Genomic DNA, 24,209 nt, shown 5'->3' with positions numbered 1-24,209 from the left:
TGTATTTGTGTGAAGGCTATATAAGTAGTATATTTCAAACATTCCATCATTTGGAAAGTTTAGATAGTCAACTAATTACTATCTAAGTTCACCTTGTGGCTATTTAGCTTTGATGTTCTCAACTCCCATTTTGGATGCTCAACTTCAATGTTTGTTTCCACACAAAAATGATAACTGTATGCTCAAAGCTGAGGCTCTCTCAGAGGGGAGCAGAAGACTAAAGTCTTACTTGTATAGGTTGAGGAAAAATAGTAATATATCAAAGATATATTACTATATAAGTTCAGATAAAAGTTTTTTTTTCTTCTGAGAACAAGTTCAGATAGAAGTTTTATTGTTGTTATTTGCAGAATTACCCCTTAGAGCCCTTAGGTTTAAGGTGAGCCATTCTGTAACTTTCATATGATTTGACTAAACAAACAACATGTTTCCTGATAATTATTAGAGGAGAACGGATCCATATCATGTTATGATTTACAGCCTGATCCTATGTGTTAATTTCAGCCTTGCCCATTTTTATCCGCTTGACATGGGCCTAAGGTTGGCAGCATATGCTCTCTTTCAGCCTTCTGATTGAGAACCGGAGGGTGAATTCTTTTGGTTATGAAAATAACTCAGGATATAGCTTATCAACTTTCTCTGTTTTCCTTACTCTAAGGGTCTGTTTGGTTCACCAGTTTATAGAATAGGATTAGTAATTGGGGTCTGACAGTGGCAATTTGGTAATTTTTAGATTCTTTGTGAATCCTATTCTGGAGTTTGGTTCAGCAAAAATTTTGGGATTACAATTTCCCAAAAGTAGCTACAGTTGGGGTTTTTTATAGAAACCCAAATCGGAAGCAAGTCGTCGGATTTGGGCGAGATTTCTGACACCAAGCTTCAGGGCCGATTCCTAATCCTATTTCAGGAATTCGATCCAAGATCTGGAATCGCTGTTCGCTTCCCCTCATCGCCCTCCTCTTCGCGCCTCCTCTCTCGCGCTTCGTCTGCTTCTACCTTGGGTCGTGGCTGTTACTCGAAACCCTAGCTTTGTTTTTGAACGAGCTTGCTGGTGGGTTTCTTGCCTTCGATAACTGGTGATCCCTTCTCGATCTTGTTCTGCTTCGACTGTGATTGTTGGCTACGGTGTTTTGATTGATCTCGGTGGGTTTTTTGCTTGGACGTCGGCATTTTGGAACTTCATCAGCTAGGTAAAAATTTTTGCCCTCTTATTTTGACTTATTTCTCCAGTGATTTGAGGAATTACTTGTAATTATGAAACAACCACGAAATAGAATAGGATAGCAATTTCAATGTTTTAAGAGATTAATTTCATAATCTTACAGTAAAACAATTCATGCGGGTGTTTGTGTACTGCATTTTGTTGTTAATGTGCAAGAATTATGTTGTTAGATAGATAAACGACATGAAAATAGAATAGAATTTATTTTTCTATTTTCGCTTTCTTGCACAAATGTTTCATAAATCTAAATAAGGTCCTCAAATAATTAGTTAAAATTGTGGGTTACTGAAATTGATGATTTTTTTTTCTTTTATTTCCTTTTTTTGTCTGTGTGTAAATTATTAGTTATCTAACCATATAGTTTGTTTGTTTTGGGTCTATCTTGCTTGTTGATAATTGTGTGAGAGGGAATGCAACATTAGTTAAAATAATTTTTATTTCAATTAGCTTTCTTGCTTTAAAAGAAATAAATATTTGTATCAATTATCTACTTAATTTTGACAAGACATAAGTAGTCATCTTAAGCTGTAAGGAAGAATTTAAGAGGATGTGTGCTAATACAGCTGTCTGCGCCGTGGTCACTTTGGTAACATGTATTTTGAGAATGCGTGCTAAGCGCAAGAGAATATCAAATTGTTCGAAGCAAGAAAGGATCAGAAAAATATATTGTAGAGAGGCTCACTTCAGACGTGTACTGGAGGGCTATCAAGATAGCTGCCAATCTTATATTAGAATGAGACCGAGGGCCTTTTTTAAACTTGTTGAAGTAATGAAAGCAAACGGTTTATTAAAAGATACAAGACACGTTCAAGTTGAAGAACAGCTTGCTATGTTCCTGAGTATTATTGGGCACAAAACTAAAAATAGAATAATAAGAACTGAGTTCATAAGATCAGGGGAAACAGTTAGCAGGTATTTCAATAAAGTCTTGCAAGCAATGAATGGATTACGTGATCGGTACATGAAGCAAGCCCCAAAAGAAGTTCCCGAGGAGATTGCAAACAACTCAAATTATTTTCCTTACTTTAAGGTAAATTAAATACATACAACTTAACAATTTTCCAAGTAAACTTATTTTTATTTAACTATGTATAATTTATAATTTTTTATAGGACTGCATTGGTTTGATAGATGGCACACACGTCGACGCGGTGTTACCTAGTGACCTAGTTGCACGGTTTAGAGGGCGAAAAGGGGTCACCCAAAACATCTTAGCAGCCTGCACCCCCAATAAACTATTTACTTATGTCTTGGCTGGCTGGGAGGGGGCAGCAAATGATTATAGGGTATTACAAGACGCCCTGTCCAGGCCACAGCCTTACGGTCTCCGAGTTTACGATGGTATTCATTCTCACTTGTGCATATTATGAATAATATATTAAATACTTGGCAATATTTGAGATTTTAAAATACTGTTTAATTAATGTAGGTAAATATTACCTATGTGACGCTGGATACACCACAATGCCAGGTTTCATATCCCCGTATCGCGGTGTCCGATATCATTTAAAAGAGCACACCGGTAGGACACCAAAGAATAGGAAGGAGTTGTTCAATTTAAGGCATTCATCTTTAAGATCAAAAATTGAGTGCACATTTGGGATACTGAAGAATCGGTTTAAAATTCTTGCGGGGAAGCCGAATTATCCATTTCCCACTCAAGTGGACATTGTACTAGCGTGTACTGTGTTGCACAACTTTATTGCCTTGGAGGATCCGGATGATGATATTTTAAATGAAAATGTTGAAATTGATGAAGATACTGGGGAAGAGACAAATGAGGACGAATCAAATGTGATGGACTATACTCAAAGTAGGACACAAAGAGAGGATCGAGATGTTAGAAATGAATGGAAGGAGTTACGAGATCAAATTGCTTGGGCGATGTGGGTGGATTATTGTGCAAAGTACAATGGTGGTAACACAATGGAGAGCGGTTTAACTTAGTGTAGTATTTGTCCTATGGCTATGTAATAACTTGGTGAATTTTAAAATACTGTTCGCATCGATATTGTTTAATGTTTCTTTGCTTGTAACAAACCATTACTACTTTTATCACTTGCTATTTTAGGTCACAAAGAGAGGATCGAGATGTTAGAAATGAATGGAAGGAGTTACGAGATCAAATTGCTTGGGCGATGTGGGTGGATTATTGTGCAAAGTACAATGGTGGTAACACAATGGAGAGCGGTTTAACTTAGTGTAGCATCTGTTCTATGGCTATGTAATAACTTGGTGAATTTTAACATACTGTTCGCATCGATATCTTTTATTGTTTCTAAGCCATTTGTAACAAACCATTACTACTTTTATCACTTGCTATTTTGTTATGTTGTTTGAACTAGAAATTACATCGTTTACTATATTCCCTGCTAAATGCATACATATCCCATATTCTATAAATTTCTTTATTGTTAATATGGCTATGCTTACAAAATATATTAGGTATGGCTAACAATCCGGCAGATAAGCAAAGCGTGCCTTCTCATTCGAATGCAATGCCAAGTCCTACATCAGGGATTAACATGAACTACATGCCTGTTCGACCACAGCCATTCACCTCACCTCCGCATACTTTCTCACCATTCCCACCATGGGATGGTAATTATGGTGGGATGACACAGCCGCCAATGTCATACATGAGCATGTTAGGCAGTCCACAAGGTTTGATGTTTCCCACAGCCAGTTCTCAAAGTAGTGGACCTAATCAATTTTCACCAAACACCGGTGATTCAGTTGGAAAGGATATTCATGACGTTGATGGTGCGGAGCACACTTCGCCATTGAAAAGAGGGAAAAGATTAGCCCATAAAAATAAGGTTCCGTGTGCCAGGTTGAACTCAAGAGGCGTGGCTAATAAGTTTTGGCTTCCAGAGCACGATGATGTGCTTATTCCTTATCTTGCAGATTTAGCATTGGATGGCATGAAGCCAGACAAGAACTTCAAGGCTGAAGCTTATAAAATGGCTGCCATGAAAATCAACATGCAATTCAGGACTGATTTCACTCACCTGCATGTCATTAACCACTTGAAATGTTTGCGGAACAAATTCAATGACATGAAAGCTTGCCTTGATATAAGTGGTGCTGGGTGGGATGAAACAAGTAAAATGATTACATTGGATGAGGAAACCTTGAAATCTTGGGCCCAGGTATAACAATTCAGCATCTATCTTATCACATTCAATTAAATACATTTGATTCTCTGGATTTATAAGTATTTATTATTGCAGGACAAATCCAATTCTAAGTACAAAGCGTACATAAACAAACCCCTTCCTCACTTCAAAAATTTACAAGTTATCATGGGTGATGATCAAGCCAAGGGTGATTTTGTTAGGCCCGTGTACGCTAACATTGGGTCTAGTAGGTCCATACCTATTCCCGATGATGATTGCGAGATTCTAGAGGAGAGTGAAGCTGAACCACAGTCTGATGCTTGCAACCAACCACGTTCTGGTGCTGTTAACCAACCACAACCCACTAGATATAAGACTAAGAGTAAAGACAACACGACTTCATCATCTAGCAAAAAAACCAGAAAATTTAATCGTGAAGAGGAAATGATGTGTGCCTTTGTTGAGTCCATGTCTCAGTCAATGAGAAATCAACACGTTATACATTGGACTGAGCAGTTGGCTGCAGCGTTGAAGGAACATAGGTCTGAATATTCCGAGGAGTTCCTCGATAGGGTTTTAGACCATTTATATGACAATGAACGTGAAGCTAGGAGGTTTTTCATAAAATCCAAGGAAGGTCAACAGAGGTACATCACAAAATTAGTTAGCGACCAAGGTTGGCCGGATAGCTAGTTTGTTGGGTTTCGATTATATTTTGATGGATATTGTTGTGTTAATTGCAAACTATTAATGTTGCAATATGTATTTTCATTATGAAGAACAGCTATGTCGTTGTGGGATTGATGAATTGCTATATTTGCAATCTTTGTTGCAGGTATATTTTGATTTGAGCTTTGTGCAGCTCATATTGCTGCTGGTTGGTTTGTTGCCTGTTTTAAGCAGCTCATGCTGCTGCTGCTGCTGGTTGGTTTGTGCCTGTTTTAAGCAGCTCATGCTGCTGCTGGTGCTGGTTGGTTTGCGCAGCTCATGCTGCTGCTGCTGGTGGTTGGTTTGTTGCTGGTTTGTTTCCCTTTGCAGCTCATGCAGCTGCTGCTGGTTGCTGGTTGCCTGTTTTGAGCTTTTTCTGCAGCATGAGCTGGTTGGTTTTGGTTGGTTTGTTGCTGGTTTGTTGCCTTTTGCAGCTCATGCAGCTGCTGCTGGTTGCTGGTTGCCTGTTTTGAGCTTTTTCTGCTGCTGGTTGGTTTTGGTTGGTTTGTTGCTGGTTTATTGCCTTTTGCAGCTCATGTTGCTGCTGCTGGTTGCTATGTGCCTGTTTTGAGCTGCTGCTGCTGGTTGGTTTGTTGCTGGTTTGTTGCTTTGTGCAGCTCATGCGCTGCTGGTTGCTGGTTTGTGCCTATTCCTTGCTTTGTGCAGCTCATGCTGCTGCTGGTTGTTGGTTTGTGCCTGTTCTGAGCTTTGTGCATGTTTGCTGCTGCTGCTGGTTGGTTTGTGCTTGTTTTGAGCATTTTGTTTTTCAGGCTGATGCTGGGGTTGTGGGTTGCTGCTGCTGGTGGTTGGTTTGTTGCTGGTTTGTTTCCCTTTGCAGCTCATGCAGCTGCTGCTGGTTGCTGGTTGCCTGTTTTGAGCTTTTTCTGCTGCTGGTTGGTTTTGGTTGGTTTGTTGCTGGTTTGTTGCCTTTTGCAGCTCATGCAGCTGCTGCTGGTTGCTGGTTGCCTGTTTTGAGCTTTTTCTGCTGCTGGTTGGTTTTGGTTGGTTTGTTGCCTTTTGCAGCTCATGCTGCTGCTGCTGGTTGGTTTGTGCCTGAAGTGGTATTTGTGCAGCTCATGCTGCTGCTGCTGTTGGTTTGTTGCTGGTTTGTTGCCTTTTGCAGCTCATGCTGCTGCTGCTGGTTGGTTTGTGCCTGAAGTGGTATTTGTGCAGCTCATGCTGCTGCTGCTGGTTGGTTTGTTGCTGGTTTGTTGCTTTGTGCAGCTCATGCGCTGCTGGTTGCTGGTTTGTGCCTATTCCTTGCTTTGTGCAGCTCATGCTGCTGCTGGTTGCTGGTTTGTGCCTGTTCTGAGCTTTGTGCATGTTTGCTGCTGCTGCTGGTTGGTTTGTGCTTGTTTTGAGCATTTTGTTTTTCAGGCTGATGCTGGGGTTGTGGGTTACTTGCTGGTTGGTGCTGTTTTGTTTGAGCTTTTGTTGCTTGTTTTGGTTTTAATTGCCTGTGGGTTACTTGCTGTTATGGTTTGCCTTGCCTGTGGTTTTCCTTGCACTTGATATGTGGCAATGATGATGATCAACGTTTACTGAGAATGCAACCTAACTTACCTCGTTTATTATATCCAGATGAGGCAATATTTGAGATGAGATTGCAGCCTACATTGAATTGGCAATGTCTAGGCGAGGCAATTCATCCTTATAATGCAATCTGTAATAAACATGTTTAAGTTATAGGTGGGGCAATCAATGATGACAAGTTGATATATTTCTGAGCCATACAATATCAATTAGAATTTGTACCCAGTTCAAACAACAGTTTTCTTTACATCCTCAGTAGTTCTTGCAAGTACAGTTACATGACATGAAGTTTGTAATAATTAAAATAACACTAAAAATTCCTAAGAAAATTGCAGAAATTTTCCAAACTAGTAGTTGATTTTCGACAAGTCTCAATTCTTTCTTCAGCTTCTTTGATTGCAAAATATATTTTTCTCCGTACCTATTTTCTTGGACATATTGGCTTTCTTGGTTGCTTGATGACTCTCCTCTTTCTTCAGCCCATTCGAAAAAATTACATTCTTTATTTGGGAATTTTGCACACCCCCAATAACACCTACCCTTATTTTTGCCATTCTTGCACACTTTCATCGGTGTTCTGAGATGGCAGTCACAATAAACTTCATAATCCTGCCAGCACTCTTCTGATATCATTTTCATGTCGGGTTGGCAAATTGAAGACAATGGGAATTTTATAAATGCTGAAAATGAGAGTGCTTGGATTAGTTGTGAGCCCTCAAGGTGAATTTATAGCCACCATGGCCCTCTTCTAGCCGTTGCTACAGTGTTCTGTCATATTTTTTCAAATCTGGATTTTTAAGCTGAAATTGATCCGTTGCTACAGTGATTCCAGCAAAAAAAGGGTATTTATGGCCTCTTCTAGCCGTTGCTACAGGGATTTTTGAATTGATACAAAGACTAACTGTTGCTACAGTGTCTACTCCCAAAAAAGAGATTTTTTTTGAAGCAAACATGGTATTAGGAATTGGACCATTTCTATAAAAGTTGGATTCCTAATCCACAAGGTGAAACAAACATAGAATGCCAAAAAAATAGGATTCCATAAAACTATAACTTATCTATAAAAATTTTATGGATTAGGTTGGAATCCATAAATAAAATAGGATTCCTAATCCTATTCCTATCCTCTATTGAACCAAACAGGCCCTAACTCTGCACATCACATATTTGATGAATTGTCTCAAAGAACACCTCACTAAGAAATCTCACCATTCATCACAGGTTCTCAAGGAGATGCAAGACAAGCGAGTCATTGCAAAATGGCGACCCAAAAAAGTTTGATATAGAGAATTTTTACGTTGGTGCAATTGTGGGACTCAATTTTATTAACTGAGGTATGGTTATTATGCTTCTTGTCTCTTCAGTTTTACGAGTCAATTTGCAAAAAACTTTGTTATGCTTCAGACAATTAGCTTACTTAACTATAAGAAACAAGTGGGTTTTCTGGTGTTGTTCAAATTCCTCTGCTTGTTTGTTTTCGTAAGTTAAAACTTGATGACTATTGACTACATGTTTTCACTCCTAGTTAGTTTTTTTTCCCCATCATGGTGTCCGCTAGAGTTGGATAGGGTAATTATTAACTTAGTGGACGGGATAACTGAATGAAAGAATAGGATCCATGAAGGCAAGTTCAAAATTTTGGGCAAGGCATTGTTGTTCTTGTTGCTGTTGTTATATGAGATTGTAGAATACTTTACCATTGGTAAAGTTTAGGCAATTTAAACCCTTGGCCAGCAACAATATTAGGTCATAACGCGTTATCCACTGATAAACTCTTGAATGTTACTTTGGGATCTTTTAATAGAAGGTTTCAAATTTCATGTCAAATATTAACTTTAGGTCAGGTTTCAAATATTTTATATGATCTGCAGAACTTGTGGGGAAATTGTTTATAATTTTAGCGACAATTTTTTGATTGAGTATAATTTAGGGATCAATATCGAGAAAAAAACCCATAAAGATATGGAGGCACTTAATCATGCATCCAAGAGTATTTATAAAGTGGTTTGATAAAAGTTCTGGGTAAATTACACGAAGCCCCCAATAACTTTCATAATGCCTTTTTTATGTTGTTTTTTGGATCTAATTTATGGGGGTTATCTGCAAAATGCAGAAACTTATTTGGGGATTTTCAGCAATTTCAAAAGTTATTGGGGGTTTAATGCGATTTTGAAAGTTATTGCTGGTTGACTGTAAAACACTGAAGTTTTAAAGGGATTTAGTGTAAGTTACCCAAAAATATATTGTATGTTTTTGTTGTTTGGTCAAACTGAATCAACATTCAAGATCTCTAGGCTCTTTAATCATTACAATATTGGCCTATGAGCCACATAATATAATAACCTTATCCTAGTCTGTAAGGGTTACAAGATTGTTGATAGTCAGTATTTGACACTTGTTGTGCGCAACGAAAATATCGGTAGCACCTCTAGTGCATAACAAGAGAGTAGATCTCAACTAAATCCCTATTTCACAAAGGAAACAAGAAACGAAAGTGATATATCTCAACAAAGTGGGATATACACTCTTCCTCTCATCAGTTCTAGGACTGACTTGTCGAGGAAACCTAAATAAGCTATTACAAATCACAACAAGACAACGAATTTTACGTGGTTCGGTAAGTTGCCTACGTCCACGGGGCTACGTCCACGGGGTAATGAGGGAGGAGATCTACTATTAGAAAGAGAGAATACAAATAGGATTTACAATCATACAAGGTCTCACAAATTAAACACTCAAACAATCTCTCAAAACTCTTATAAAAGGACAGTCGCCAAGCCTCTGTCGTTTTAACCCTGTTGCATGCAGCCCAAAGAATAATCTGCTGTGTTTTTTTTCTTTTGCTTGCACACCGTCCATCACATGCGTTCTCCCCCTGCCTCTCACTCTAAACCCTAGGAAGAACGATGTATTTATATATAGCTGCAAATGACATTCGGGTAGGCCTCGGTTGTCACACGCGTAAAGGGATCACATCAAGGTGTGGCCCCCACTCACATCGGCTCCCACTCACCTTTGACGTTCACAATTCTCCACATCGACGAAGTTTTCCCAAAACCGAGTCAACACCAACCAAACCAAATGTCTCACTTGTTGCGTCCAGTACGAAGTGAAACAATTCACGATAACGGACTCAATCCATAACAAGTCGAGAACCTAAATAAGAATGCGAACAAACTCCAAACGTCGGTATCTACTTTTAAATCTGTTGCATCATAAATGACTGCCTACGTATCCTTTTGCTAAGGGAATCAAGCATTCACGTAGTTCACCCAAATAGCCGCGAATGGCCTCAATCAACTAGAAGAGTTCGAAACCTTTCTCTAACATCACCAACAAATCTGTGACTGATAGCTCTCCTAATAGCCCCAAAGCGAAACAAACAAAACACCTCCTCCTGAGGTGAACCAACGGTCATAACCAAATCTGAACTATGTCCATCAACTGCACTCAAATTAACCAACTCATCATCTGCATCCAAACCAACATGATTTTCAATCTGTGTCACCTCACCTGGAATCTCAAGCGATGCAGTATGATCTGGAGAACGTGAAGAAATCTCCACCCAACGTGAAGTGACATCACACTCCACCTGTTGCGATATCCTAACTATCTGATCAACACTCTCTATCTTCTGAGAGTCAAAAATAACATACCTGCTCAGAATAAAACCAGAGTCTCTCAACTGATAACCAAACGAGCCTCTGAATCCCAAACATGCAATCAGATTAAATCTTACATCCTTGATGTGATCAAATACTACGCAACCTAATATCCGAAGCAACCCAAAATCTGAAGCAGCTTCACCAGATCTAAAATCTCTAAACGCAACAGTCAGCAACCTATGCATAAGATATGCCCAAACATATCGAAGCCCGATCACCATAACCAATGCTCGACATCAAACGCCGATCCTCCTCTAGAAAGAAATGCTTACCAAATCTGTCATCTCATCTCGTCACCCTATTGTTTTCTCTCCAATGAAGTGTCTCCAACTACCGCGAGCTCGACACAAACGCAGAAAAGAACTCCTACCTAAAACATAATGATGGATTATCTTTCTACCAACATACTTTCTCTAACTGTTGCTGACTTCTAGGACTTCACACCAACGAGACTTGGTTGTAACCCACTAATATCTAGAACAGTCACCAACATAGAAAACTACATACCTATTACCTTCTACTGATGCCCCCTTGAAAGGTCCCCAAATGCCTGAATGAACACCCCTTAGAAGACCCATCGATCGATGGATAGAAGTGTCAAACTCCATCTCGGGTTTCTCGCTCATACTAATGTGTTTATAGGACTTCAAACTGCAGATCAAAGCACTCCTCAATAAATAATGCACGGTACATGTAACCAAATATCCTAGCCTCAACAAACGTCACAGTCTAGCCAAATCCAATGAAGTCGTCAGCTCTCTATCAATCACCGTGCTTCCAAGTAAATAATACAAATTGCTCTTTCTTACGCCCTTCATCATAATCATGGACCCAAATGTAACCTTTAAATGTGCATCCATCAAGGTCACCTTATAGTCTGTTACCTCCAAAGTTCTAATTGAAATGATATTCTTCTATAACTGAGAAACGAACCTCACTTCATCCAACTCCCGAATCACCCCGTCATTCTTCCGAATACGAGTGGTACCAATACCATCAATAGAGCATGCATGTCCATTACCCATGAACACGACATCTTCTTTTTCCAACTCCTGAAAGATGGAGAGCCAATTCCTCCTAGGATAAATATGATAAGAAGCATCCGAATCCAACATCCACTCTGTAAAGTTGACAATACAAACTAACGATAGTGAATCCGAATCTGAATTGTTACCACTAGACTTGACACATTCACATCTGAAGCTTATATGACTTTCTCCTTATTCTTCCCGGCTCGATTTAACTTTGAACATTCGGCTTTTCAATCTCCATCCTCTTTACAAAAGACATTGATTTTTACGAACTGTAAAGTGTGCACCTCTAGACTGCGACCTCCTACTACGGTTTGGATCACAGTCTTGAACTGCTAATGTATCTCCCGATGTCTTCTCGGAGGGTTTGTTAACACTCTTCCTCAACTTATAATTCACTAACGCTGATGTCATCTCCTTGTAATTAACAGTTGTTCTTCCATTAATCATTAGTGAGAACAAAAGTACCATAATCATCCTCGAACAATAAACACAAAAGTAGCATCGCCTTGTCTTCATCCTCAACCATGATATCCACATTAGCCATATCTGAAAATAACTTTGTGAAGTTGTTATTGTTAACATGCTCCCTAATGAAAACTCCCCTCTTCATCTTGAACTGGTAAAAAACCTCTTCTTCAAGTGAAGTTGATTCTTAATACTCTTAGTAAGGTACTTCTCATTGAGTGTTTCCCACAATTTCTTCACCGACGTCGCGTTCATCACATCATAAATAAGATTCGACGTCAAGCATGACTGAATAACTCCACAAGCCATATTGTTCAACTTCTTCCAAACTTTGTCCTCCATATAATCATGTTTCTCTTGTAACCCAAGAGTCTCCTTCAAATTTTGTGCGTCCAACGCATCCATCACATGGCATCTCCACAAATCAAAATTGATTTTGCTGTCGAACTTCGGAACATCAATCTTTGTATTATTGATGCTCAGATTCTGTATTGTCTTCGTAAGATACGATCCCAATGTGCTTGTTTCTCACATGTTGTTGATCTAACTCTTCAAACGAGAATCCTACAGTGAATCCTCCAAAACGAACCTCAAGTCGAACCCGAAGCTCTGATACCACTTGTTGTGCGCAGCGAAAATTTCGACAGCACCTCTGATGCACAACAAGAGAGTAGATCTTAACTAAATTCCTATTTCACAAAGAAAATAAGAACCGAAAGTGATATATATTAACAAAGTAGGATATACACTCTTCCTCTCATCAGTTATAGGACTGACTTGTCGAAGGAACCTAAACAAGCTATTACAAATCACAACAAGACAACGAATTTTACGTGGTTCGGCAAATTGTCTACGTCCATGGGACAATGAGGGGGGATCTACTATTAGAGAGAGAATACAAATAGGGTTTACAATCATACAAGGTCTCATAAATTAAACCCTCAAACAATCTCTCAAAACTCTCACAAAAGGACAGCCGCCAAGCCTCTGCTGTTTTACCCCTGTTGCACGCAGCCCAAAGAATAATTTGTGCGTTTTTTTTGCTTGCACGCCGCCCAACACCTACGTTCTCCTCCGCTGCCTCGCACTCTAAACCCTAGGAAGAACGAGGTATTTATATATAGCTGCAAATGACATTCGGGTGGGCCTCTGTTGTCACACGCGGAAAGAGATCACATCAAGATGTGGCCCCTACTCACATCGGCTCCCACTCACCTTTGAAAACATGTCTCCTGGTAAACTGCTTCATGAACGTGGTGGCCCCCACATAACGCGCTTTGCCCCCACGTTCACAACACTCACACAATTTTGAGATGCAGCGCATTTTCTTGGGTGCAAAGTTGCGTCCCTCAAGAAATTCTTTACTTAGCACCAAAGTTTGGTAACTATTTAGTGGTTACAATTTTTTTCAATTCAATTGTTCAATTTAGCGTAATACTTGCACATAGTAGAAATTTGCAGCCAAATACTGTGACATTTCATAGTAAAAATTTTCACGGAGTTTAACCTTGCACTTTATGGTTTTGATAACGCACAGAGTAAATGCATGAATTATTGATGCCATCATTAGTATCAGGCCATCAGGGAGACCTTTACTGGGAAGGATGTTAGGCTACAGTCTAGAATTAAGGTAACTCTTGTACTTCTGTTTTATTATATATATACAAGTCATTTTGTCAAGATTCTGATATGCTTCCCATGAGTAGCTTTCTTTTTCATGCAATAGAGCTCAACTTATTTCCCATATCTATTAACAGTGACTCATCACTAAAAGATAGAACTTTTTTCATATGCAAAGATAGAATTTTTTTTTATATGGCATTCATAAGAGTTTGGCATTAGCTAACAATAAAACAAAAATACAAGCTGAGAACCATATTATCTACTGTCTCTTGATTTATTGGTGTAGAATATGTTTAAATTTTAAAAGTATATGGCTGATTGCTGGTATCTGACTTGTTATATAGATTCATATTCTCAATAATAAATATGATAGAATATTATGTCCAATGACAAATATGATATTTTATTGTAGTAAAAGAAAATATGTTTTTTTATAAGACTCACTGGTCCATTAGGAAAACATAAAGGAGTACTCTAAAATAAAGGGTAAAGAGACTGGCCATTTGGATAGAACAAGCCAAAATTCTGTTCAATTCCAGGCATTTTTTCATCCTCGTTAAACATTGCAAACAAGAACTAGTCCATCAAATCATTAGGCCTCTTCGGGGTTCCAAACTTTTTGACTTGGTTAATAAATTTTAAATTGTACTGTTGAGCAAGAACAGGTGTCGTAGAGTTTCCATTACCATCTGAAGGCCAACCAGTCTCGGATATTGATATTCCAGAATTAGCCCCTCCAACCTTCTCCATAGCCATATAGAAAGCATCCACCATAGCATCAAATAGATTCCGATACTCTTAAGTTTCCATCATTAGAGACCGGACCCGTGGTGGAAAATTGCGCATAATCTCATGAAATGTTATCTGGGTCAGCCACATATGCAAAATAAGGATACACATTAACCATGAGTACGTGTTGTGGGTTCTTAGGCCCCAAATTGGCTAGGAGCGATATGATATCCGGTCATGTCACTAGTGGCTTTATCTGAGAATGACCCTGCAGATGGGGGGAAGCATGAGCCAAGCACATGGGTTGAAACTGCAGTTTCGCCCTTATATCACATAGTTTGAAGGTGTTAAGTACCTCTAAGAGATTTTTCCATAGCAGGAGTAATGTATTTAGAGTTCACCCCAGGAATCGCCTCATTACCAACTGTAAAATACTGATACCCTGTATCCTTGTAATGGACAATAGTAGTACTCACCCACTCAAGTGCAAGAAACCATGCTGCCAGCAAGATTGGGCAAGTCTTCATTTTTCACACCTAGAGCTACATTAATATCGCTAAGTTTCAAAGCATCTTGCATTGTTGGGTTGGATGAAAATGCCTCATCTTGCTTTGTTGGGTTCGAAGATATAGTCTGGATGGTTTGGAAGACTATTAGTCTGTGTTTGTCCTCTTTGCTTATTCCATGGATCTACTTATTAATTTCCTAAGAACATAGCATATCTGAAACATATCTTCATTGGTTAACATCTCAATATTGAAGTTTGATACCGTGACAATTTTGATTAATGTACTCGTGTGAAGCCTATATAAATGGTTTATTCCAAATGTTGCTTCATTCAGAAGGTTTTAGATAATCAGCTATCTGTCCTAGTTAACTTGGAGATGTTAAATTTTGGTGTTCTCTTTCCAAGATTTGTGTCAAAAATATGATGACAGATTAACTGGTTTCTCATTTTGCCAGCAATGCCACTAAGTAAAGCAGATTTGTGCAGAACAATTATAATTTATTAAAAATATATTACTATATACAAGTTCAGATAGAAGTCTTGTTGTTGAAATGTGTAGTGCCTACCCCCATGTTAGGTGTAAGGTAGTCCATCCTGTAACTTCTATATGTTTTGGCTGATCCAACTGAAACTTGACTGATATTGCTGATACGAGCTATTAACGACTAATACAAATTGATATTGACTAATCACAACACAATTGGGATGAAATTTGAGATCTGTAGTGCCAAAAGCTGATTTGGTGTTGTTATATTAGGGGAAAATGAGATGAAAATCAATGAAGATCAAGGTCATGATCGTGCAACACTCTAGCTCAAAAACTATTAACATTGTTCATAACATTGTGATCAGCATCTAATACATTATCTATACAATGTTTCCTAGTAACCTCTATTTTCTTTCGCGAAAAATTCAACTTCTGGAACTCGACTAATGTATCATTCTCCTTGCGTCTTTTACAGGAATCAGATGAATGGACTTGACCGAGAAATTAAATTCCTGCCTGCTTTTCTCAATTCAGGACATTGACGCCTGCATTCAGCGCACAAGCAACATGAAGAATTTTTAGGTGGATATATCATTTAGAGCTACCATCATAATTCTTGTCCCCCCATTTTGTACATGGCAGTACAAAATTGGTAGCTTTGTATCTCGACCTGCACGCATTTCTCAATAATATTATGCCAGTTTAGATGATTCTTGAGTCCTAAATCAACAATGTTGTACGTTTACTGACATTTATATGAAAGTAACAATACCAGTACCTGACGCAGTGTAAGATCCTAAGGTACAGCTGGTAGTCGAAGGCAGATCATTCCTCGACTGATGAGTGTTCTAACTTCTAAATTCAGTCCTTATTGATGATTTCGTAGGATTTTAGATTCTTTTCTGAGATTGAGAGAAGTATGAAATTCTCAAATCTATATTTTTTTTCTAGTTAACTCTCCATTTAATTAAGCCTTATTTGCATTTTAGTATTCCAAAATTTCATTCTTTTTCAACTTTAATACAATGAAGTTCTATTTTGACAATTTGTTACCTCAGAGCGGAACTTTATTCCTCTTTTTCCCCTAAAATGTGAAATCCGATAAGAAAATAGTTTCTCATTTACTATTTTATGATGATATTGTTGAACAAAGTCAAGATCAATGTTTCTACACCTTTGGGGCATCATATCGCAAACTCTATAGTATCCTCAAAGTTAAAAAATGGTAGAGACCCTTTTAGTATCGCCCAGTTGCGGATATCCCTTCTGTAGTTCTATTTATGCAGATAGACCTCCTGTACTATTTGCCCAAGTGCAGATAGACCACCTGAGCGAACTTTATATTTTTTTTAAAAACTTTTTTCTATTTATGCGGGTAGAAAAATAGCAACTGGGGGTCTATCTAAGCCAATTGAATTGCCTGGGCCTATCTGCCTAAATGGAACTTTTTTGACTCGTTTATCCGTAATTTAGGCAATACTACAGGGATCTATCTGCAATTAACTACAACGTCTAGTCTAGCTTACCTTGACCAATTTAATATTGGATCTAACGTACAACCCGACCCGATCCATTGAGAAACGCCCCTAGCAGTTTGCATGCTTCGGACATTGAAGAAGGCACGAGCATAAACCCCAAATTAAATCGCAAAAATTAATAATAAAAAAAGGATCAACAGAAAATGGCGAGGTCGATCAGAAGCCCTAAGAAAGCAAATCTCTTAGATCAACATTCGATCAAGCACCTCCTCGATGAATCCGTCACCGAGGTACGAATATCTCTCTCTCTTCAGTTTTCCACGATCCGTCAATTTCTAGGGTTTTCTAGGGTTTAAGCTGGATCTCTCGTTTTCATTTGTTTCAGATCGTGAAGAGTCGAGGATACGTCGAAGATGTGAGGCTGAGCAATGCGAAGTCGTTGATTGGAGCTGTTGCCATTGGAATTGCTCTTCTTGCTCAATTTTATCCCGAGAAATTCCCCGACAATAGGGATATTTTAATCGTTTGCATTGGATTATATCCTTCTTCACTGGTTTCGTTGTGATTTGATGGCATTAGGGTTTTTGAATTGATTTCTCTGCAAAAAGAATTGCGTTTTTTTTCTTTGACATTGCCAAGTATGTAGTTTTCAATGGAGTGTTGCAGTTCATCAGCTATACGAAGGAGAAGAACGCGATTATGTTTACTTATCCTCCGGTTCGTGTCTTCAAACTTCCTTTGCTGTCAATTTCTTTAATTGTTTCCAAGATAGTTTTATGTTTTTCCATGGCTTGATGATTAAGAACATGTAATTGCCTTTTGTACTAAACTTTATACGGAGACCCAGGAGAACCCTCCTAAAAGCTAGCTCGTAGAGGGACGGAAGCCAAATCTTTATAAACCTGCAATTGATCCCATTTTGTCTACGCGGGACTATATGTATCCCATTTTGTACACCCTTGTTTATGCAATCTTGAATCCTGCACAAGCTGTCCTACACTAGTCTAGTCTTGATGGAAGACTGCAATCTCGTACTCACCCTTTGGCTTTGGACTCTAGACTATATGTCACTCCCACTCTGCTCTCTGGCAACTAGAAAGATGGGCTTGAGGATAACTCATCATTTAAACTAGTTGACTTCCATTTAGTTAATACAGTTGACTTCCATTTAGTTAATACAGGTCTAAATGGACCATAACATGTACTTTGAAAGGCACCTTGTAGTGTGTATACCGTAAATTTCGTTTCCATGTTTTGTGTTCTAGCAATTTACACAAGTCCAATATAATCAATGTCTTTGTCTCTAGTCTGAACCTGAAACATAATTCTATCGAACTATACTCGTAACAAATTGGAACTCATTTTTTAAGCTCTAAGACATGTTTAATGAAAAATTACCCTTTGCATAGTGATTGGTCAATGAATATATTTTAGGATTTAATTCAATTTTTAATTAATGTTTTTTTTAAGTTTTGGATTTTGAAATTCACCTACAAAATCCAGTGTTCTGATTTTAGATCTATGTTGGATTAGAATCAGGTGTATATATAGAAAATGAAAATTTGATGCTATCTTATACCTATTTAAAGACCGGGAACAATACTCATGTCCAACCATAGAGCTTAAGCATGATGTCTGAAGCCTCCAAAGGATGTAAAAAAAAATTGCAGTACATTCCAATGTAGACAGTTGTCCCCGAGATCATGAAATCATGTAATTCTCTGGTACCATTATTATCTTGCACAGCTCTAGCTGGTGATGGTAGAAACAGAAGAACACGGTTTAGATTATTTTTTAATCTTTATATAATATTTATATGCATATAGTTATGACCTTATGATGAGTATAGTCAGTGATCAAGAACCGAAAGTTACCTTGAAAGATATCGGGTAAGGTTGGAAAACTTCTTCTATTAATTAGTATTTTGTCAACGTTATCCTGATATATTCTTATTTGAATGGTGTAGTTCTGAAATTTGAAGTATTTTGTCAACGTTATCCTGATATATTCTTATTTGAATGGTGTAGTTCTGAAATTTGATTCTATTTTGTCACATACAGGGATCTTTCAGCATATATTCTTATTTGAATGGTGTAGTTCTGAAATTTGATTCTATTTTGTCACATACAGGGATCTTTCAGCACTACAGGGTTGATTGTATCATCTAAGTTGCCAAGGTTTTCCGACATGTACACTCTTACTGTAGCAAGTGCAGATCCAAAGTCCATTTCGGTTAACAAATCAGTACAATTTACGAAGAGCGTAACAAAATGGGTAGTTCTTAAATTCATTTATTTTTGTTTTAAGTAAAGGTCAACAAAGAATGCCACCATTTCTCAATACATTACTTCTAACGTTTTGAAACATTTAGGAGATGAAGAAGGTGGTTTTGTTTTAGCAACATCTGAGATGAAAATACAAAAATAAAATAATGCGAGTTTTATTGAAAGATGACACTTTGTAGTTTATTATGTTTGTTATCAAATCCCATAGCATCAGGTGCACACATTAAAAAAGATCTAAGTTTATCATAAGCTGCTATTTATCCCTATTAGATGGATACCGTGCATGATAAAATAACTCCATGAACTGATAGAGTAACGGCATGATTAAAGGTCATTTTTTATCAGACTGATGTCTCCTTTAGTTATTCTTTGAAATTTTTTAGTCATATCTGAAATTTAGGCTTTGAAGAAGGGCATAGTCCACCTCACATAATATCTCAGTGTTCCTACTTTCTATTAGGACAATTTAATGTTGACAGGAAAAACAGCCCCGCAAAATGTTCATTTCTACAAATGATACCTCACTTTTAGTTCATTGAGTTCCACATTTCCATAATATTGCTATCAGTGTTCTTAAAGCCACCAAAGGCCGAAGGTCTTTAAGCAACTGCTTAAGCTCCCATCTTAGGTGGCATTTTGTAGCAGTGACTGTTATGTTTAGTTATCAACAATTTTCTCTGCACTAAGGTGGTTAACAGCATTTATTTGCAATATTTTGTTATTCAACATTTGTTCTTACTATTGAATTTCTAATTCTTTTAAAATTGACATTCTTCTCTCCATTAGTCTGTAGCTTCTATATTGGTACCATTATTCACAAAGATTATGTGAGGGATGATGCATTTGGGAGTCATCAGTGTGACTTGGCATTGTGTCTCTCCAATATTCTTAACTTCTGTATTGGGTGCCACTATTTACAGATTCTGAGAGGGGTGGTGGATTTAGGAGACATAATGTAGGGTTAATTTCACATAACTCCCCTGAACTTTGGGGGGGTGTTTTACATTACCCTCATCAACATTGTTTATCTCACATAACATCCTGAACTTTGGAGTTTCTCACATAACCCCCCGTCAATTCACCCCCCCCCCCCCCCCCCCCCCCCCCCCCAACCCACCAAAAAAAAAGAGAAATGTGATTTGAAATTAACTTAAATTTCTTTTAGAGAAAATTTTTTAAACTTTATTATTTTTCATTTACAGGCACTATATCCCATCTCCTAAATTTTGGATTTTTTTTTTCTTTCAATGAAAACATAGTTGTTGCAAATTACATGTAGGGGGTCCAATGTGAAAAGTTCAAAGTTTTCTTTTTTCCTTTTTCTTTTTTTTTTATCCAAAAGTAGATGGTGATTTCCAGGATAAGGCATAGTCTAGATTTATTTCCAGAATGGTACTCTAGAGTAGCAGACAAGTTCATTTAAATATGAAAATATGGTATCAAACCTTTCAACTATCGATGTCTCACAGTGAGTCCCTTTCTGGCTTTATGGCTGCCTTTCTAGGAAAGTATCACCAATCCTTGGGCGGATGAGATCCAGTTGACAGCTGGTGTTAAATCTGTTGTTACTTCTTATGGATTCATACTCAATCAGTAATCCTTTCATGATGGAAGGGGAATGGCGATGAGAAACATGATTATGATGAATAAACTGTGCTTATAATATAAATAGACTATTTATATTAGGTATACAGGCGTATAGCTTCATATAAATGAGGCTCGAGGTTTTGTTGTGACAGGTATCATGCTCTGTCCTTTAGACCCAGGAAAGGTTCCAATAATCATTTTAAGATCACTCCAAACTCTGCTTCCCAGCAGTAGGAGAAATGGAAAGTGATATGAGTTATATGAATATGTGCACTTTGTCTTGTGTTGGACATGCAAATGTTATGTGAATTTCTGCACTGATTTACATTGCACTTGCTGTGGTTACATGAAGTAGGCGCTGGTTTTATATTATATCCTGATATATGATTTTTCTGGGCTCTTCTTCCAGCTAGAACAAAATTTCACTCAACCGTTATCTTTACTCATCCATCAATTTTTCATTCAGGTTTGCCAATGATGGGATGCTTGTGGAAGGCCTGTTCTGGAAAGATGTAGAAAGACTGATCGATGACTACAATGGAGATCTCAAGAGTAAGTAATTCTAAGAAGGCTGATGCCTCGAGTATAACTGAAATTTTACAGGAAAAGGAAGCTACTTACTGATCAGTCTATCAAAATTCTGGTTCTTGTGCCCTCCTTGTAGTTTAACCTTACTATCATAATCAGAAATTTTGGTGCTTCAAGTTATTTCTCAGTTTGAATAACACAGTTTTTTGTGATTCAATCTGCTAAAAAATTAGAAAACATGCATGGGAAGTCTTATTTAAGTTCCAGTCCTTTGATGATTATGAGCTTCTTGAAGAAAATATTTTGTGTGTCTAGGTACTGAACTAGCCTCGTTACTACTCACTAACGAATCTGACATCATTTTGGTCGAGGCCTGAACATATGGTTGGATGAGGTAAAATATTAAGAACCTTTTATACATTACATGTCTCCAAATATTAAGAACCTTTTATACGTTGCATGTCTCCCTACCCTTTGGCTAATTGTTTTGTTTGTGTTTACCGAATCTACTTAAAGTCAGTAAAAGCAAAAGAAAAGAAACATGTAATATGTAAATAGTATTTACTTCTATGTGACATGCATGGTCTCAGCTCTTGCATGTATACACTTGTGTCTTATAGCGGATGATCCCTCCTACTGGAATTGATTATAGTATTTTCATGAATTAAATACCGTTTAACTTATTTTATACAACTTATTGGATTAAACTGTTCTCTAATATGTACAACAAGTGGCGTACAAATTACACAATCCAAGTGAAGTTATATTTTATTGCTGCAGTTTCACTTTTCAAGAGGTTAAAGAATATCCTCTCGTGTAACCCGTTGCATAAACCTATCCTTTGAAGTAACTTGTTTTCCCTTTTTTTCTTAAATTCATTTTTCACTTCTCTTTGATCTTGGTTTACGTTGTCTCTCTACTTTATGAATTTCATCATTTTAACCCTATGAACAGATAACATCAAACACATGATGAAATATGTAATTCTTTTGAACACAAAGGGTGTTACACGCTCTAGGAAATATAGACAGTAGCTACTAGGGCTGAGCATGGTTCAGTCCAAACCGAAAAAACCGACCGAACCGATCCGAAAAAATCAGTTTTATAAGTAGGGCGATTCAGATCGGTTTGAAAACTTTTCAACCCGAACCGATCCGAACCGACCGAATATAGTGCAATACTATCCATTCTGATCTCAAACCCAACTCGTCCCCAAAGAGTCACATACTCAAACTCTAAACTCATTTTCTGGATCATTATGGGTTGAAAACAGCATAATTATATCAGTGTTTAATGCTTCATAATCTTCTACTTTGTTGATATTTTTTTCTTTAACACGGTTTGTTGTTTGATAAAAAGTTTGATGAAGTTAGAACCGAACAAACCGAACCGAACCAACTTGCAACAGTTCGGTTCGGTTGTTCAAATTTTGGTAAAAGCCGAACCGAACCGATCGTTGCACACCCCTAGTAGCTACTAGAGATCTGCGACATGTGATATGTGATACAAGAGCAATGTCATCTGCAATAGTAGTAAAATAGGGAAACTCAAGCTTATAGCATCATGTAATATTTACATAGAAAACTACATTACCCAAGTGGATGTTTTAAGAGGAACGAAAGATCATGACACCTTCCACATGACCTGATGAATGGTTTGCTTCTAAAGAATATCCTGCTGTATATTTTGTACCACAAAATGGGGGCCCAGTGTTAGTCCTGGAGATAATGCCCAATAGCCCAACGAGTGGCCACCCTCCTCCTTCAAAAGGCCACCTTTTCCCTTCCCTTGTCCCCTTACAAATCAGCTTGTCCTCCTCTTTTTGTATGTACTACTGGATGTGGTCACCACTCTGTCCGGTCTCTTAGTACGTGATTATAGTAAATCCATGCGTTGCATGGGTGTGTGGTCACCGGTGGTGAGTCGAAGACCCGTCCTCAATGTACTCACCGTGCCTTATCGAGAGGGGAATTGATAGCATCCAACCATTTTCAGTCCGTACAAGATGAGGTTTCAGCTGGCAATGTGTCTTGTTCTGCGACTTGAACTTGCATGCCCATGTGACGCTCGGAGCGGACCACATAGCGGTATCTTCTCAACTTGCACATAACGGTCACTAGATTTACTAGGGTTTCTTATGTACTTTAGATAAGCACTATTTTTAGAGTTAGTTATCACGATCATGCGCTATTTGTGATGATCTGCTGTCTGTCAAATTCTCATCTCTTGATTATGTTTGAAAAATAAAATAAAACTTTCATTCGTTGTCTAGCTACGGTACTTTCACAGTTTCACCTCAAATGTTATACTGGGCATAACTTTCTTGTATTTTCAGAACAGAGCATGTTGTTTATAAAATTGATGATTGTGTAGTTGGGAGGCTATTAAATTTAAGTCATCAATAACCGTAAAAACTGTCACTTTTATGTACAACAGCATCATCCGAAAATAATGCAGAATGGGACTCAATTTTCATGTAGAATTTATGCATTGATTTCGTTTCTCTATCGAGTACATACATATTCTCAAGGTAGCGCTGACAATAACCGAAATCTTTGTTCCACTTCTTTAAATATTACATTCACTTGATTTTCTAATTATAAATAGAAGTATGTGACTTCTTTATGAGAATCATATTCTTTACCAACGGTTATCAAATTTACTACTCAAATATATATTTGGTAAGACGCGCCTTTTGCTGCACAAAATTATGCTTTAAACAAGCTAGAAAACGCTGTTTGAAGACGGGTTAATATTTTAAGTAAACATGGGAGGAGAGTGAATACTTCAACGTAATCACGAGGAGATAATCTAATATAATTAAGGATTTATTGATTTGTGCATCTATGAATGTAGTTGAAGATCATAACCATTCATCTACAAAGACTGCAAAGAAATATGATCATAACATTTTAGTTTCTCAAACAAACAGAGAAGTACACAAGAATCAGTGCTATCCTAAAGTAAATGAACTAACCAATTAATTTCTTACTTGTAATTAATTGGTCCGTTATTTGAAAACTTGAAATTATCTCCTAACAATTATTTCTGAAGCTATTACTGGGCGACAAGAACATTATTCTTTTCCATGATTCTTTATGTTTTATAAAATAAAAAAAGGATAAATTAATCACCTTCTCAGTTTTGTGGCAAGAGCAACAATATTCGTGTTGTAGCGACAACTTGTGTAGCCAAGCCAACTAATATTATAGGAGAATATCAACTTGCAAAAGTGTCC

At 37.7% G+C, this 24,209-nt stretch overlaps 2 protein-coding genes and 1 long non-coding RNA gene across 3 annotated transcripts; all 3 read left to right on the top strand.

Moving 5' to 3' along the window:
* LOC109845681 lies at window positions 2,160-3,179 on the top strand. Its single transcript, XM_020414951.1, has 3 exons — window positions 2,160-2,252; window positions 2,335-2,563; window positions 2,652-3,179. Exons 1-3 carry the CDS (start codon window positions 2,160-2,162, stop codon window positions 3,167-3,169), a joined length of 840 nt encoding a protein of 279 aa, XP_020270540.1. The 3' UTR covers window positions 3,170-3,179.
* On the top strand, window positions 6,314-16,052 carry LOC109846402. Its single transcript, XR_002248490.1, has 3 exons — window positions 6,314-7,916; window positions 13,284-13,376; window positions 15,569-16,052. It is a non-coding gene; the product is annotated as an uncharacterized LOC109846402 (long non-coding RNA).
* Window positions 16,662-21,573, top strand: LOC109845564 (probable signal peptidase complex subunit 2). Its single transcript, XM_020414830.1, has 6 exons — window positions 16,662-16,861; window positions 16,957-17,108; window positions 17,210-17,288; window positions 18,702-18,845; window positions 20,911-20,995; window positions 21,287-21,573. Exons 1-6 carry the CDS (start codon window positions 16,775-16,777, stop codon window positions 21,346-21,348), a joined length of 609 nt encoding a protein of 202 aa, XP_020270419.1. The 5' UTR covers window positions 16,662-16,774; the 3' UTR covers window positions 21,349-21,573.

Source organism: Asparagus officinalis, chromosome 6 (genome assembly GCF_001876935.1).
Source record: "Asparagus officinalis chromosome 6, Aspof.V1, whole genome shotgun sequence".
Classification (NCBI taxonomy): domain Eukaryota; kingdom Viridiplantae; phylum Streptophyta; class Magnoliopsida; order Asparagales; family Asparagaceae; genus Asparagus; species Asparagus officinalis.
This window is presented reverse-complemented; position numbering and strand designations above follow the sequence as displayed.

What these genes read in the sequence shown, in the direction of transcription:
- LOC109845681 (XM_020414951.1), top strand. Translation starts at nt 2,160, where the DNA reads ATGAATGGATTACGTGATCGGTACATGAAGCAAGCCCCAAAAGAAGTT. An exon ending in ATTATTTTCCTTACTTTAAG is followed by an intron (nt 2,253 to 2,334) that starts GTAAATTAAATA and finishes AATTTTTTATAG; the next exon opens with GACTGCATTGGTTTGATAGA. An exon ending in CGGTCTCCGAGTTTACGATG is followed by an intron (nt 2,564 to 2,651) that starts GTATTCATTCTC and finishes TAATTAATGTAG; the next exon opens with GTAAATATTACCTATGTGAC.
- LOC109845564 (XM_020414830.1), top strand. Translation starts at nt 16,775, where the DNA reads ATGGCGAGGTCGATCAGAAGCCCTAAGAAAGCAAATCTCTTAGATCAA. An exon ending in TCGATGAATCCGTCACCGAG is followed by an intron (nt 16,862 to 16,956) that starts GTACGAATATCT and finishes CATTTGTTTCAG; the next exon opens with ATCGTGAAGAGTCGAGGATA. An exon ending in TTATGTTTACTTATCCTCCG is followed by an intron (nt 17,289 to 18,701) that starts GTTCGTGTCTTC and finishes TGTCACATACAG; the next exon opens with GGATCTTTCAGCACTACAGG.